We start from the raw sequence: 16,661 nt of genomic DNA on the forward strand, positions 1-16,661 counted from the left end.
AATCAACACTCTCAAGCGTGAAGCTAGCTGTCCACTATGTTTGCACCCTTAGTCGACTCGGCTAACCTAGCCTTCGAATATTCTATACGGTTTGTTTTAAGTTTCAGCGATGAAAATTCGAATTTGCTCCATTTAATAAATTGCTCTCCATGTTGAATAATCGATCTACTGTTTTGCAGGAGTCAAATAGCAGCAGAATGGCTGCAGACGGTAGTGAGAGTGCACGCCAGTCAGTTCATTGCCGATGACAACTTTGGTAAGGTGATCGCGCCACTGCTGGGTCTGGTCGAGACGAGGCTGGGCTGCATAGGGTCCCTCTGCAAACTCAGGGGCAGATTGGATCTGCTCTTGGATCAGGCCAGTGTCGGCAACAAACAGCAGGCTGTCGTTGAGCCTCTCCTCTGCTATCAAGATCAAGGTATCATATTTATTTTAATCAAAGTTCTCAATTCAATTTCTGTTCATTTCTTTGGCAGTGTAAATCGCGATGTGAAGAAATCTGTGGGAATAACCTTACTTGGAAAAATTCAAACGATTAAATTTCGGAAATAAAGATGTTTAGGGCTGAAGCCTGTTTTCCTTTTTCCATAACAGTCTAGTTTAATCTAATCGATCATTCAATTTTGTTCGTCATAATACAGTTATTTATTTACATTTCATAATACCATACACAAATCAAATACACGATTAGAAAAGACCAACAGGCCTAGCCCAAAACTGTTTTACTATTAATTCTTAATAGTAGTAATCCTTATTGATGTCGATTATATAGAGTGGTCTACGGAAAACTGACGGTTTTCAAATAATAGTAATATATGTTAGTTTTGAAGACAAACATACCAAGGTCTATAAATACAGGTCATGACACAATCCCGTGATGCATTACAAAATCGCCATTTTATGGGGTTCTAGTTCACCAATTTAAAAATTTATCAGCTGTTATCATTATAGATTGAACAACATGATATGTTATTTTGTTATAATTATATTGTTCAAGGGATATTGCTTGGCTTTGAATTGTAAAATAAATTGTTCAGAATAATAATATTTAGACTCCAACTAGGAACTGAATTTTTGATTTTTAGATTTAATTGATTGGGAACTTGAAACTCTTTTTGAAGTTGGCCTCGTTGGAATCATAATTCTCAAGTTACAAGAATAAGAAAATTTTTAATAATAAATAAATGAATAATTGAAGCATTATTATTGAAATTTCATTATTAAAAAATTGAAAACCTGAATTCACATATTATCTGAACTAGAATATTGTTTTTAAAATGCATAATTTTGTTACAAGCAAATTGAATTGGATTGGATTTTCAAATGTACCGCCATAAAGACCCCATCAAATGGCCGCTCCATAAGGAACACGAGAGTCATGACCTGTATTTATAGACCTTGAAACATACTTATATTGTAACGCATTTTGTAAAATTTCAATTGCTGACTTCTGCAATGTTACTTGAAATTAACAAACTTGATAAAAACTACCCTAACCTGTAGGCTTCCATGCTACTTGACTATGCCCATTTTGATATCCTATCAGTAAGGTTTGATGACAAACATACTTCTTCACTTCTGAAATTGTTAATTAAAAATATTACATTTTTCCAAATGGACCCCTCCTTCTTATTTTTGCTTATCAATCATGTGTTTTAACCGGCGGGGAAAATCGGGTAATATTCGCGAATTGTACGGAAATTTTCTTTGTCTGATTCAGTTGATACCTTGAAAAAAACAAGATTTTATCAAGAAATTGTTTGTTGCATAGTATTTTTATAGAAGAAAGTCATCACGACAAATGGGCAATGCTTTTTAAATTTTGAATATTATTGTAATTTCCCCCTTGTTTACGTGATGGTAACAAGCTTGCTTATTTACATGCTACAGAAAAATATCAATTTTTTCTGGTCACTGTGCTTCTCCTGTTGAAAATTGCCTGTTCGATCTCTCTAAATTTCGTTTATGCTAATTACTCAATTATTGAGTTGTCTGAAAATAATAAATTTAGTAATTAGTGTTTGATTTATCAGATTCTCCACAATTGAACACGGAAAGCACATCGGACGATAAGGATGAGGATGATGAAGATGAGGACGATGAGAAGAGCGATGAGGACGAGTGGGACTGGTCTGAGAAGGACGCCATGGAGGTAGACCAAGACATTGATAGTGATGACATTCCTGATCACAATGGTTTACCTGACGGCACCGATAGCAATTCTGATTAATTTGCTTGCAATCACTATTGTTTACATAAATCATTTTATTTTAATATCAGTATTTATAGTTTTGATACCTACGATACCTTTATTTTATTTGATAAGGCAAAGGTCTTTGTTCTAAAGATCTCGAATCATACAGTTTATTGTGAGCTGTTGTAGTCTTGCAAAATGTCATAGACATGATGCTAATTGATTGTCTCCAAAACAAAAAGTTTACTTTATTGTCGCTGTTACAAGAGACAGTCAAGTTGGCTGGCACTAGTTAACTAACATCAATCTACCAGACTGCGAGAATAGTTCTGGCCCCTGACCTTCTCCTGCATGTGAATGATCACTTAGATCACTGAACACGGCTTTCTGCAATTTGCCTCCATGACAGATGCTCATATTCTGTTATGTTTATTTTCGGACAGTGAGCATGAAATAAGTGCGAGTGGGAAAGTCGCACTTGTACCTGCTCACTTCCAACGTTTGAGGGGCCAGGAACTAGAACTATTCTCATGGCCTTTATTAAAGGCATCATATAACTTCCAGTCGACAAGTTAGTTTAGTTCACTAGCTTTAGTAGATTAATTAGTAAAATCCTCGTTGTTTTGTGTTCGTTGTCTTCTAATCTAATCGCATGAACTGAATAATGGTCACCCTTGATAGTCACCCTTGATGGTCACCCTTGCCGTATTTCTCTCCGATAAACGGCACAATAAAATTGAAAGCAACATTGCCTACCTTTGGGATTTTCAATTGATATTATAAATACTTGAATAATGAATGTGAAGGTAGATACATCTTTCAAACGATAGATCCAAAAAAAATTATTCATCACTATTTTATAAATCCAGTTTTATTATTAGTTACACAATCATTTTAAATATTATCTTACACATATTTACATACAAATTGAAACATAACATTACAAAATATTAAAATTCGTCTTTATACTTTATTTTATTTTACGTTTTATCACTAAATTATTTTCAAGTTCAAAATTGTTTTCTGTAAATAATATACATCTTATCATCTAAACATAATATTGCCATCGTGAGTCGCAACACCTACAAATCATATATTGCATAACATACTCTTTCAATTTGAGATAGATCAATGAAAACTAGTGAATAGCCACATTTTACTCAACAATTTAAAAGCAAGGATGTGAGTTTTGTATATGGTTTATCGTAAGTTAGGTTATCTTTCAAATTGTCAAAAAATCAATTTTATTATTCGATGAATAGTTTAGTTCGTGCCAAATTAAATCTACTACACGCCATTTTTTGAGAGCTATTCTAGAAATAGATGCAGCTTTTATAGATAAAAACAGAAAAATGATGAATTGTACATTTTGGCTACTATTTGACTTACTACACAATTAAATGCAGCTTGTTCAAGTTTTATGTGTTAATTCAAAATTTGCAGCCGAAATAGAAGATAATCGCCTGATGTAGAAAATATTTTTTCGCGATTTCTTATCGAGATAGTTTATTTTGAATATTATCCGCTCTTTAAATTGAAGAAAAATGATCGAAAATTCTTGATATGCGTCTGTAGTAAAAGATTATACTGTAGAAAAATGTAAACAAACTCCCCTTACTCGACTAGATTATTTTCAGGTGTTCTGCAATGTCATACTATAAGCCATTATCTCATCAACTATAATAATTATTGTTTCATTATTTATACAGTTGTTTACAATTGGCTATTTTTTCATTTGTGATGTTCTGTAAGAAATTATATTTATCGTTAAGAACACGGTTGTGCACGTCCAACGTTAGTAGACAGAAGGTTGATCACTCACAGGTGTAAGATTCGAAGTGGTGGGGGGAATGCCAGCGTGACGTCACGTGTAGTAAAAAAGTGATAGAGTAACCACGCTAAGCATACAGTTTATTCACTGTATATTCAAATACTTTGTCGTTTAATCCCCTCAAGATTGACCTAGAACTTAAAAATTCTCCATACTTATAGCGAATTAATCACCGATTCTAATGATGTTGTTTAATATTTCAAGTTCATTCAACTTGTATGAATAAAATGAAGTTGAAAGTTTTTCAAGAATCTAAACACGTGACACGAAAAAGTTAATAAGCTGGAAAAGCGTTAGTAGACTACGTTATACTATTATAATTTCAGATTAACCCAAAAAAAATCCTGATAAACCAATGCATTGCAATAAAACAATAAACCGATCTCGATAAATCCAATGAATTTCATTCTTATAAATGCACTGAACACATGCTGGTATCGAGCACATGTTCTACGAGAATCAAAATATCTCATCTCCGAAATTCACAAGCTGATTTATAGCCAAACCACAAAATATAAACACGACCTAGAAGATAAAGAAACCTTAAGGGTTTGAAAGGGGAGGTTAGGAGGTGGGTTTTTTGCTTTTATATTGCAAAATGCTTGTATTATTCAAATGTTTTGATAATTATTGTAAAGCAGAAACAGAAAGCTTGCATGTCAGAAAATGTTTGTGTTATATAATTTGACTATAGGTCACCGTATGATTTTCAAGGATGCGATATTCTGCCTATTCTGTACTACAGCCTACGTCACGGCTGCAGTTCCCCCACTCCAATTGCATTTCAACTAAAATACTATAGATGAGTGACCAACCTTCTGTCTACTAACTTTGGTGCACGTCGGCTTCTTCTATTATTGACTAAGGAATGGTCTCGTTTCTGGGTGAAGTATACATTAACCAAACTGGAAAGTTGGCAAACTGAAAGTAAATCGATCTTCACTATTATGTAACATGAAAAGATCGATTTGGACATGGATTGGACGAAATTTATCATTGCAATTACAATTGAACATGCAATTCAAATAAAAAATCACAATTGGCTTCGAAACTTTCCACATCACATACACATATTTTCATAGATTTTCAAATCCTGTTTAATTCTAGTATCATTTCGCATTGGAGATTTACATTGCAGACACCTTGATAATTTATTCAATTTTAATTGCAAATAGATTTGAACAACAGATAAAATTAGTTCAGTCTTTCAATAAATCCAAAGAACAAATTATTTTATTCATTCAAAACAGCAACTCATAGCTCGTACGCTAACATATAAAACATCGAATAAGACTTATAAAATCGGATGTAACTTCTTCTTTAACAATAATATCATATATTTTAATTTTAACAGTTGTGCTCAGATTTTGTGACGTATTAAATAAATGCCACCATTCATGGATGGTATTAAAGTGAATAGCTTTTCAATAACACCATTCAAGGGTGGTATTAAATGAAAAGCTTTTCAAACCCACCATTCATGGATGGTAGGCTATCAAACTGAATAACTTATCAATAACACGATTCTCCTAAATGATGCGCTCAAAATAGATAGCCTACAAAATTCTGTCGCACGACAAGATGTAAGGTGTCGTAACTGTAGTCGCATTCAAGTCGTATGCAGTGTGAGCACTCACATCTATTCCAATGAGTCGGAATCTGTCATACGTTAACACATCCACTGTGAGCGCAGCCTTGAACTGAATAGATTTTCAATACCACCATTCATGGATGGTATTAAACTGAATAGCTTCAATTCTACCATTGAAGAATGGTGTAAATAGTTTTTCAATACCATCATTCATGGATGATGTAAAACCTAATAGCATCATCTTAATACATTCATGAAGATGGTATGAGAGTGAATAGCTTTTCAACGCTACCATGCATGGATGGTATTATACCGAATAGTTTTCCAACACCATCATTGATGACAACACATGGATGACGTGGTTCATGGATTAAAAATGAATGTTGGTTGATGACAAGGCGGCAACAATATTATACATACCACTCTTTAATGTCTTTGAGTTGTCGTTTGTTGGCCTTGCCGTTGCCGTTGCGCACGTTGCCATTGACGGCGGCCTGGGGTGTGGGGGGTGACTGGTTAGGGGCCAGCAGGGCGGCGCTCTGTCGCTGCGACTCGGCGCTGAAAGTCTTCCGCTCGTCCACTTTGTAAGCGGTGTGCGACCGGTTCTTGAATTTCAACACGAGCAGAATTATAAGGATGATGAGTATCATGGTGCCGGCGATAAGGCCGATTATGAAGGCCGTGTTTTCGGCCGATTCGGAAGATATCCGGTCGCGGTCGCGAGGGATGTAGGGCGAGGGGAAGATTGGTGGGAGGGGCGGTGGTTTGTGGTAGATTGTGGTGGTGGTAGTTGAGGGTGTTGTAACAATTACATCTGGATTGGTGGGCGGGGAAGACTCGACACTGAATATGGGTGAACTGGGCACTGATGAGATGCTTGAACTACTGCTGCTGCTGCTGCTGGAGCTTGAAGAGCTGCTATGGCTGCTTGAAGGCGGCAGATCGGAGGTGGCCGCCGTGTCTACAGTTGTGCTGCTGCCCCCTCCCCCGCCCCCCTCTCCCTCAGGACTCGACACGTGGCTTGTGTGCCCGGCTCCGGCGATCGTCGATACTTCTGCAACAATTCAACATAAATCATTAATGCCAGTATAGGTTGAAACTTTATTGCATCTCATGAGGATCAATAAATATAAGACAGAAATGTCTGGAATTATGATGTGAGGATCAACAAACTAGGCTATATTTTTGGACTAAGTTGTTTAAATCAAAATTCGGGGAAGGAACAGAACAGTTTTGAGATGTTGTTGTTGGTCCTACTTGCAAAGCCATCCATATTTAGCTCCGAGAGGAGGGAACTTTTATAGGCTTCACGTTACCTTATAGGCTACCGCATGAAAGCTCTTGAACCGGCTCCAAACGTGACTGACAGGATGCATAACAGAGATTTTGTGATGGGACTATAGTGATGATGAGTGCAAATGTGGTATGACCCAAATTTATGATCACCTCATGACCTGCCCTAATATGGAGACTACTAGCACATTTGATTTTAGGTAATGACAAAGTTTAGCAGTTTATGCAGCTCACTTCTGGAAGAATGTATGACACGAAAGAGGATTAAGAAAAATACAAATTATTCAAAGGTTTCTAAACACAATTTTTTCGGATGACGGTAGCCACAGATTCTGTAAAAGATTCACTTGACAAGATTTGACTTGATATTGTTTTGTGATTGATCAATCAATCAATCAATCAATCAATCTCTTTATTCAAAACATACATCAAAATGTACATGAATGTGTCTTTCTTTATTATTTTCAAAATAATAAAATAAATACAAGTAAAAAACAAAATACATCAACAATAGGTAGTCTAAATACATAATGAGTTGGCACTATAAAATTCTTCATAACTGTATAATTCTAATTCCACGATATACTTTTTCAGTTTGTTTTTAAACCTTGTAATATCTTTTTCATGATTAATCTTAGTAGGAAGGTAAGTGATGAATTTGATGCCCATATAGGTCGGGCTTTGTCATTGATAACAATGCGAATATAATTTCCAACAAGAATCCTTTGCTATTATGACCAAAAATCCAATTCAAATCAATCAATCAATTTTATTCAAATAAACACAATACAATATACATAAAAGAAATAAAAACACAAAAAAATCACAATCAAAAATAAATTTCCAATAAAATACAAAAGCAGGCTTCATGGCGGAGGTGTGCTGAAAAGAAAGAAAGAAAGAAGGAAAAATACCTAGCCAACTATGGTTTCCCATATAGAGGATAGAGGGTATAAAAGTAAGGAATGAAGGGTAAAGAGGAGAAGAAAAGGGAAATATTGGAGAAGAAAGTAGGTGAAAAGAGAAAAAAATGTGCAAAAATTTCAAGCGAGTCCACTTATCAATAACCAATTTTTCAATTTAATATGAGCAATCAACAATTTTATAGCCAAATCTTCATCCTTCAAGATTGATGATCTCTCACATTTATGACATTCTGTAGTACTTGGTGTAGTTGTGAAATTGAACTGGAAATAACAATTTTAACTGTTTTTTAATGGGTGGCTAATCTTGAAATATTGAAGAGAATTTGGTGCAAAGATGAAAGGTAACAATTCATAAATAATAAATTTTCCATAGGGAGAAAACTTTTCAACATCAAGTCCAATTTTAAAAAGGTCTCAAATCAAATTTATTCACTCGAAATTCATACAAAATATTCATAAAATATAAACCGACAAGTTACAAGTGAACAAGATACTACTCACAAAAAGTACAGGAAATTAATTCCTTAATCAATTAAATACCAGGTGAATAATTCATAAATTATCAAAACCAGAAGGGGTTTAATTAAGGAAAAAGAATCCAGTTTTTCAATAATTGTTTTGTCAGAAATCACAAATCCATTAGTGGTAGGAGCTGGGATGTTTATACACTTTCTATTCGAGCTGAACATTCTCAATTGTTCAACAAGAAACAATTTAATGTTAGAAAATAAAACGGTGTGATGAGTGGTGTTACCTTTATGGATGGTTGTGGTGGCGTGCTCGTCAGGGGTGCTGGTGACCTCACCCGAGCCAGAGCCTGTGTAGCAGTCCTCCTCGTCGTCACATGGCTTCGAGCCGCCGATCGTCGTCACGATGACAGGGGGGCGGGTGGGTGGCACATACACCGGAGTTATTAGGTCGTCTCCTGGAGCAACTAAAACCATCTTAACTTTCACAAACAATTCCAAATCTATGCTTTATCCTCTATAAGAGATTATTTTGAATAACGGGCAAAATCTCTAAATGAAAAGATTTTATAGGTCTCTAGCAAACAGCTGCTTTGTTATCGCCGGGTGCGATATCAACAAGTTAGAGATTAGATAATAACCGGTATCCTGGCTACAATTCGAACAGCCAAATAGAAAAGAATTTTATTGCTATTTATTCAATTATATAAAATAATGAATTTTGAGGTTAGGCTCTATAATACCTACTGGTCGGCAACCTAAATAATCGGTCAAGCCGTATAATTTGAAATTTAGCCAGACACCTATGGCAAATTTAGTTGTAAAAAAATAGTATTTGCTTAAGATGTGACCAGAGGATTTAGTAACCACATGGCATGTTATTGTAAAAGGAAAAACAATTCAATAAACATGAAAATATTTATGATGTCAAATGAGCATGTACTAAGTATGTAAAATAAATAAAAATATCAAGGAAGTATTTATCACGGTATATAGAAGAAGATGGTAGGTGTCATGCGCATGTTTGTGCTAAATTTCCGGTGTTGCTGATGTCATTTTGTATTCAATTATCTGTTTTTAACAAATGAGTTTCATAAATTGCCAATAGGTGTTAAAAGCTTCAGTTGGTGGCGATGATGCAATCTAGCTGGCTGGCCACTGCGCACACATTTCATGACCCCTCCCTACCGTTTTCATCTAAATACCGTGGTATTTATATTCTATTAGGCACATGGATACATTTGTAATTTTGGAATAAGCCAATCAAAATGCAGTAACTGACTGGCGGTAAAAGTGAGTCAATTCAAAAATATACTTCATTATTTATATAAATGATAAGAATTTGTAAGTTATCACTACTCAGTTCATGTAACAGATGCAATTTGAATAATTATAGAATATAATGTGTCTTATTTATGTATTAACCTAGCAGATTGACACGGACTATTTTGATTATGTAATGGTGTAGTAGTTGAATATTTAAATAATATGCAAATTTGGAATACGGAAGTATGATCGTAGAAGAATAGGGGAGATCAGCCCACTTGCTTGCCAGAGGTCACCGGGATCAGCCACCAATTTTGTAGAGCACAAGTCCCTTTGCTAAAAATTTAAGTTTGAATTCAATAAATAATTTCATAAGACTCAGTGAGGTCGTATTAAGGTGTGAGTCATAGAATATTTTATTGTTCCCTTGGAGAAGACTACTTCAGCCCACCAGAAAGCCTAAGACGTCCGAAGAATTCGGATCGCCATCATCATTTTGTGAAATTCAACACGTGAGTTATATAGTTAAAAAGAAATATATCAAGGGCGCCCTCAGTGCTTCGAGTGAAACAAGATTCATAATGCTAGCTCGTCGAAAGGTTATTCAAATATTAAAATTAATATCAAACTTGCACAAGTCAAGACGTAAGAGATTTCTATCAATTAAGAACGATATATCAGATTTACATGTTTAAATATGCACAGATAAAATATTTATTAAATTTGGATGTTATATATGCTCACTCAATCATTATTTTTATTAGTAAATTATAGAGGTGTAAATGAAGCTCATGTTCACTGGATAAATTGATTTATCTAATTTCCACCAGAGGCCGAACCTTAGCCTGAGAAATACATATTAATATATTTGAGATTTATAGTTTATAATTAGTTATTTATATTAATTTGGAAAGAAGTGATATAAGATTTTATTTGACAAGCAACAGCAAGTCGATAACTGAGCTGCATAATTTAAATGCATATGATTGATGATTTAAGAAGCACATAGTAATATTTCGTGCTAAAAGCAAAGCCGAATAAGTGAGCTATCTGTGATATTTTTTCGATATATATATATTTGTTCTTTATTTTTTATACCTACCTACTTGTTGCTCTATATATTTATTTATTCGTTGATATTTGTGTAATATATCTGTGTCAATATTTGATGGTGTATGCTTTTATTATTTATTTCCCTATCTCCATGCATGACCAATCTCGTTATAATCTATTTAGTTACCAGTATTGAAAAATTATTAAGATTACCAGCCAACTATATTCTTCACCGAATAAGTTGGGGAAAGCAGCGATATACAGCATTGATTATCACATCTTTGGAAATAGAACGTTCCCGAGATTTAAATAAATTATCCAGTATCAATAAATCTGATTTGAAGAATCTTAAGGTCATGGTATTAAGTTGCAGCAACATAGATTACTACATCTGTGTTTATGGAATTCAACAAATCAGTCACAGAAATTGTGAACTGTTGGAGCGGCCGATGTCAGTAACCAGCAAAAGCAGAGAACTGCGGGAGCTCCTGGGAGAGCCAGTAAGAAATTGGTATTATTACTATTCTAGGAACTACAAAAAAGGGTTATATATCTTATAATTCATGCTCTACCGACTGCAGCCAAGCAGGGCAACATGTTACTGGAAAATAACGTGATACCTCTTAAGTGGCTTTTGTACAGTGCCAATTCCACGAAATTTAATTTTCAACTGGATTAAATCCATATCAAGTCTCGTTTGTTATAATGTGGCTCATTTCGAGTTCAAGCCACCAGCTGATTAAATTCAGTTCAAGCTTTGACTGTGCAAACGGCCCTAAATATTTTCCCTTCTCTAATAAAAGTTCAATTATGTTACAAAATCATGAGTTTTCAAAATTTCTCCTTAAATTTCTTCTCATTTGAATATTTTCAATTATGTTTCTGGTCTGGCCAGAGAATTCGAACTGTAGAGCCAAAATCCCAGACTGCAGTTCTGCCAATAGCAGGCTTGTGTTTGCGCCAGCGCAGACCGTCCAGCTGTTTTGGCCTTGTTGAGGTTAAAGCCCCAGTCTGTCTTGTCTCGTCCCCGTTGTTGTGCAAGACCGAATTTGTATTTTGTCATGTAATTCCGATCAGAAATTTCTTGTAAATAATTGTTTGAGTGTTGTGTGTGTGAATTATGAATAAAACAGCGTAAATAGTATTGGATTGAATTAATTTGAATCGGATTTGAATTTATGAAGAATTCAGTTTGAGCTTTGTTCGAAACACAGTGTATAGCCTGCAAGTTGAACGCGAAAAGGCAGCCCGGAAGTGAAAACCTGTCTTTTCCCCGATTTCATCCCACCCTGAACCTGACCAAAACACCTAATAAAGGCTTTGAAGGGCAAGTAGTCAAGATTGGATTAAATCTGGTGAGTTTTTGCTCTTTTTTATTGTTCATTAATGCAGAGTTTAACTGTACAAATAACCTGGCTCAAATTGAAGATTAAATTTTCCCCCTTGTTTGTATTTGATTATTTGAATAGTAAATTACAGTCCTCTGGTAGCTCTAGCCTGAGCTTTGTTCAGAACAGTTTCAAAATCAAGAATTCGAAAATCACCTCACATATTCATGTCATTCCACAACTATAGGCTACCCAAGATAATGTGATTTTGGAATTTGAAGTGTAGAGTAATTATGAGACTAATAAGTAATCAATGATGTGAAATCTATATAATAAGAGAGAGTAGGGTTGTGTTTGTTCGCATTAAAACATGTGAACTTGTGGATTGCATACCGGAAAAACGGGAATGATTCAGATCTCCAAATTTTGAACACGGATTCTAAAATTATCAATCTCATGCACCTGGAAGCCCAAATTTCAATTTTCCTTCTACATTTTTCAGAATTAATGTTCAAATTCATCTATGCTACTGTACATGAAGTTCCATAGGCTACATTGTTGCAGCCCAAAGTGTGTTTTTTTATGAGGAGGTTATAATGCTGTTACAAGACTATCATTTTCGAATGGCAGTGTAGTGCAACGGTAAAACGCTAGCTTATGGAGCGATGGTTCCTCGGTTCGAATCCCGAGGCTTCTCAATCTTTTTGTTCTTAATTTTTTCCCTCGAAACGTATTATTATCAATTATTTTTTGAAGGAATTTGTTTTCATTACAATTGAACTTGGATCTTATCAAATAATTATTTTTAATGTAAAATTTTGCCACCAGTACAAATGAATTGGACATATTCTCTTCATGCTGTAGGCCTATCATTGAATTTCATAAGAAAAACATGAATAGATCACAATAAAATGAGTAATAATTTATATTCTTCAGTTATTTTGTACTATCAGACACGAATTCCCAGTGAAACGAGTATTTTAGGTATTTTGTTTGGAATTGGGAGAACAAAAGGCTGCCTGATTCAAATTGAGGAGGATCCTAATCGATCTAAAATTTATTGATGTATTGGAAAAATCAATATGATTCTGTGAGGTTCTCAAGTATTATGTATTCTTCAGTTTTCTATACTATAATAAAGGAAAGAACTGGCTCATACACGTACGTGATGTAGGAAAATTATGTTTGACACATAATCACGTCTGAACTACTGGACTGATTGATTTGAAATTTTGCATAAAGATTCTTCATTGACCGAGGATGGTTATAGGCCTATTTTCAAATTTCGAATTTTTTATTACGTCAAGTTTTCATTTTGCAGTTTTAAAATAGACCTACCAGTGAATAATAATTGAGAGAATTCGGTATGAAGTAAAGACGTAGTTCAGAAATAATTGAAATATACCCTTGGTAGTAGCCCATCTTCCTAAAAAATACAATCATCATTTACATTGTTGATTTTTTGGAAGATGTCTAATAAAACGTTGGCTGTGAGTGTTTCTTCTCCACACAATTTCACTAGAGAGCGAAAAATATTGAGTTCTAATAATCATTGAGTTCTAATAATTTAATGGTGTGAATTTGAATAAATGAATACCTGATGATTCGAAGAGTGGTGTGCACTGATCCTCATCATCAGCATTGCATCCTGATCCCGCCCCGGAGAACACCAAGTCGTCCATCACACCAGGAAATCCAGAGGACGGCGTCTAAAAGTTGAAAAAAGCATTCCATTCAATAAATTCCTTTAAAAAAATTTAAAAGAAAATAACTTTATAAATTTCCTTTACAAATATTGTTGTTGCATTCATTTTGAAAGTAAGCTAACTGTGATACTGAGGATTGATAAGTAGAATAGAATCTTGGACATTCATCCATATTTATGTATTCAATTAATTAATTCAACCGTGATAAAATAAATAATCATAAAATGATTGGAAATGGAAAAACAGGCTTATAGCCCTTACTATTCCATTCCCGAATTTAGATTGACTTTTCTAACCCCTCAACTTAATGGATACCGTACAATAACAATCTCAACCACAATAATTTAATTTTAGTAGGCCTACCTTTGAACCTTTCAAAAAAATGTTTCAACAACAATAGTAGTTACCACTACGTCAAGCATCCTTTCCACAAGTTGATTATGTACCTATATAAGTTCTGTACAAAGTTTAACAAGACTTATCTTGATATTGCTATGTGATTGATAAAAATGGGAATATAATGTTCAAGAAGAATCCTTTTTTATTATTACAAAAAAAATCCAATTCGAATCTACAACCAATTTTTCAATGTACTACAAGCAATCAACAATTTGATAGTTAAATCTACATCCTTCAAGATTCATGACATTCTGTTGTACTGGGAACAGTGCTGTGTAATCGAAGAGAAAATAATAATCTAAACGGTTTTGTGATGAAGGATACTTCAACATACTTTTTCAGTACAGTCGACATGGATATTTACGATTACGACAAGGAGCATTACGGCACTAAAAGTTGAGTAGCCTGTGTGTTAAAATCTACCAAAAGCCTTCCAAATTCATAAAAACATGAGTCTAGGGGAAATGAGGATTGTTTACCTGTTGCATGCGTTGGAGCGGATCGTGTAGTCGATCGCGCATGCTTGTGAGGAAGGTAACATCCCCCCTGACCTCGGTGCGAGGGTCGCGTTCGGCTGCCAGGTCGAGCAGCCTGAGGCCATTGAGCACCAAACCCGACATCACTCCACTGAACGCTCGCTCCACCTTCTGCTTGGCTCTGTTCCACTTGCCACCGATCTGGATTTGCGCTTGGCTGTTGAATACTGTCAGTTGGTGTCCTACAACACATTGATTTTATTATTATGATATGCTAGGTCTTGATAGACCCATCGCACTAAACAGCATTACAATACATAATCAAATAAATAGGATATACACAGTATTCTTTAATACAAAATTAATATAACTATTGCAAATAAGAATAGTTATACTAGCTCTCCTCACCATTTTTAAAAATATAATATCGTTGTTGTTTGCTTTTTATTTTAAAGTGTTTTAGTACTGTGTAACTGACTCCAACTAAGGGTCCTTTTGTGTCTAATTTTGATATAAAGGAACGGACTTTAAGATTTTTGTCCCTGGATATCTTGCTGTCGGTAGAGCATCAGGATCAGATTTGTCTTCCAGTTTATCAGCATGCTCAAAGTAATTCACGTTTATTCTTTTTTTGCACTACTGAACAAATTTCAGTCCGCGCATTTCACCTTACAACGAGAGTTCGGAGAAGAGTCTAGATAAGAGTGTACGAAACCAGCCGAGCTCCGTTAGAAGTCACGGGGGGGGGGGTTTGACGTAGCCAAAAAACGATAAGAACCCTTCCCCAAAGTGATAGTTGGTGAGGGGTAAGCACTTTCAATTGAGTGAGAGATATAACAGATATATAACAAGAATCTCCACAAAACAAAATCAAACAGAGCCAGAGGGGAAATTTAGAGAACACCTTTCCGAGTTTTATATATATTATAAATTTTATAATATAGATAGGATCAGAACAAAAATAATTTACAGTAATAATTATTTTCTGGTGAGTAAACCTTATCTTGTTGATAGTAATAGTCGCTCTATCTATCGCTATCACCCTCTTATGAAATGTGTTGTCACAGTACCTATATCCTAATTTTATTTAATTGATAGTTATATGAAAAGCCATAATCTTGAAATATACATTAGAAATGTACAACCGAGAATTAGGAAATAATATAATACATTCAAGATGAGAAACCCAATGCAATAAAAAAATAATAAATTGAAAATATATCAAAATATTGTTATTGTTATCTTTACTAATGGAAATAACTAAATAGGCAATTGTATCAATCTTATTAGAATGATTTTACCTTAAAACCGATTTTTTCAATCAATCTTCTTCAATTTCCAATATTTTGATTCATTAGCAACTTATTAAAAGTCTTGACTCAATCAATTATTACTGTGGATCAATTATTGCTATTTTCACTCACCTGCTGGATGATTTGTTTGGACATTGTAATCATCAACTTGAATAGTCGAGTTTGCTCCTGATCGTGTGAATCGAACAACGTGATATTGGTTATCACTAACTTTGACACTGATTTCTCCAATTGGATGATCGTTCGTGCCCATATTGTACACCATGAAAATATTTCCTTCAACCTGAAAACATTAACATTTAACAAAATATTTTAATAATGAAAGAAAAATCACGATTTCTTCTTCTTAAAAGTTGTAAGTCATTTGCATTAGATTTGGAATATAATTATAAAAGTAAATTATTGCATTAGGTAATAGGCATTTAGGTACTTAAAGTAATAAGTTACATTAATGAGTGCAATATCTCAGTAATTTTCATCTGTAGAATGGCTGGCCGCTATGGCTTAGTTTAAAGTGAGCGCTGCTATCCGGAGATTGTCAGTTTGGTGTAAAGTAAGCATTCCTGACTGGCAATTAGGCTGATTCCTGATGCTGACAAATATTTTTTGAATAGTAGCGCTCATCGAATTTCCATCTATAGTGAGGTCCACGTTATAATGGCAGTGGAGAAAGATGAGAGAAAAACGGTGCCGATCCTCTGTCTTGACAATGCCTTCTTTAGGCGGTAGCTGATACAGGTTTATTGATGTAATATTGAGTGTTCATTCTCGTTTAAAATAATCAATTATTATATTTTATTGCAAAAATGATATTTTAA

The 16,661-nt window shown here is 34.6% G+C and overlaps 2 protein-coding genes across 3 annotated transcripts in view; one reads left to right on the forward strand and one right to left on the reverse strand.

Moving 5' to 3' along the window:
- LOC111061238 (WD repeat-containing protein 43) overlaps positions 1-2,274 on the forward strand; it is a 51,197-nt gene extending 48,923 nt beyond the window's left edge. The window contains exons 9-10 of the mRNA XM_039427525.1: positions 180-418; positions 2,034-2,274. Of these exons, the coding sequence (XP_039283459.1) occupies positions 180-418; positions 2,034-2,230 (436 nt within the window). The 3' untranslated portion in view covers positions 2,231-2,274. The remainder of the gene's footprint in view (positions 1-179; positions 419-2,033) is intronic.
- Positions 2,275-3,043: 769 nt separating this feature from the next.
- LOC111064385 (neurexin-3) overlaps positions 3,044-16,661 on the reverse strand; it is a 42,414-nt gene continuing 28,796 nt past the window's right edge. The window contains exons 14-18 of one of the 2 annotated variants that reach the window (XM_039427524.1): positions 15,955-16,126; positions 14,534-14,772; positions 13,547-13,658; positions 8,590-8,760; positions 3,044-6,670 (exon numbers count right to left, since the gene is read on the reverse strand). In XM_039427524.1, coding sequence (XP_039283458.1) covers positions 6,027-6,670; positions 8,590-8,760; positions 13,547-13,658; positions 14,534-14,772; positions 15,955-16,126 — 1,338 coding nt within the window. In that variant the 3' untranslated portion in view covers positions 3,044-6,026. Of the gene's footprint in view, positions 6,671-8,589; positions 8,770-13,546; positions 13,659-14,533; positions 14,773-15,954; positions 16,127-16,661 lie in introns of both variants that reach the window. The other variant, XM_039427523.1, reaches the window with a different exon arrangement.

The sequence above is a fragment of the Nilaparvata lugens genome, chromosome 4, assembly GCF_014356525.2.
Source record: "Nilaparvata lugens isolate BPH chromosome 4, ASM1435652v1, whole genome shotgun sequence".
Classification (NCBI taxonomy): Eukaryota; Metazoa; Arthropoda; class Insecta; order Hemiptera; family Delphacidae; genus Nilaparvata; species Nilaparvata lugens.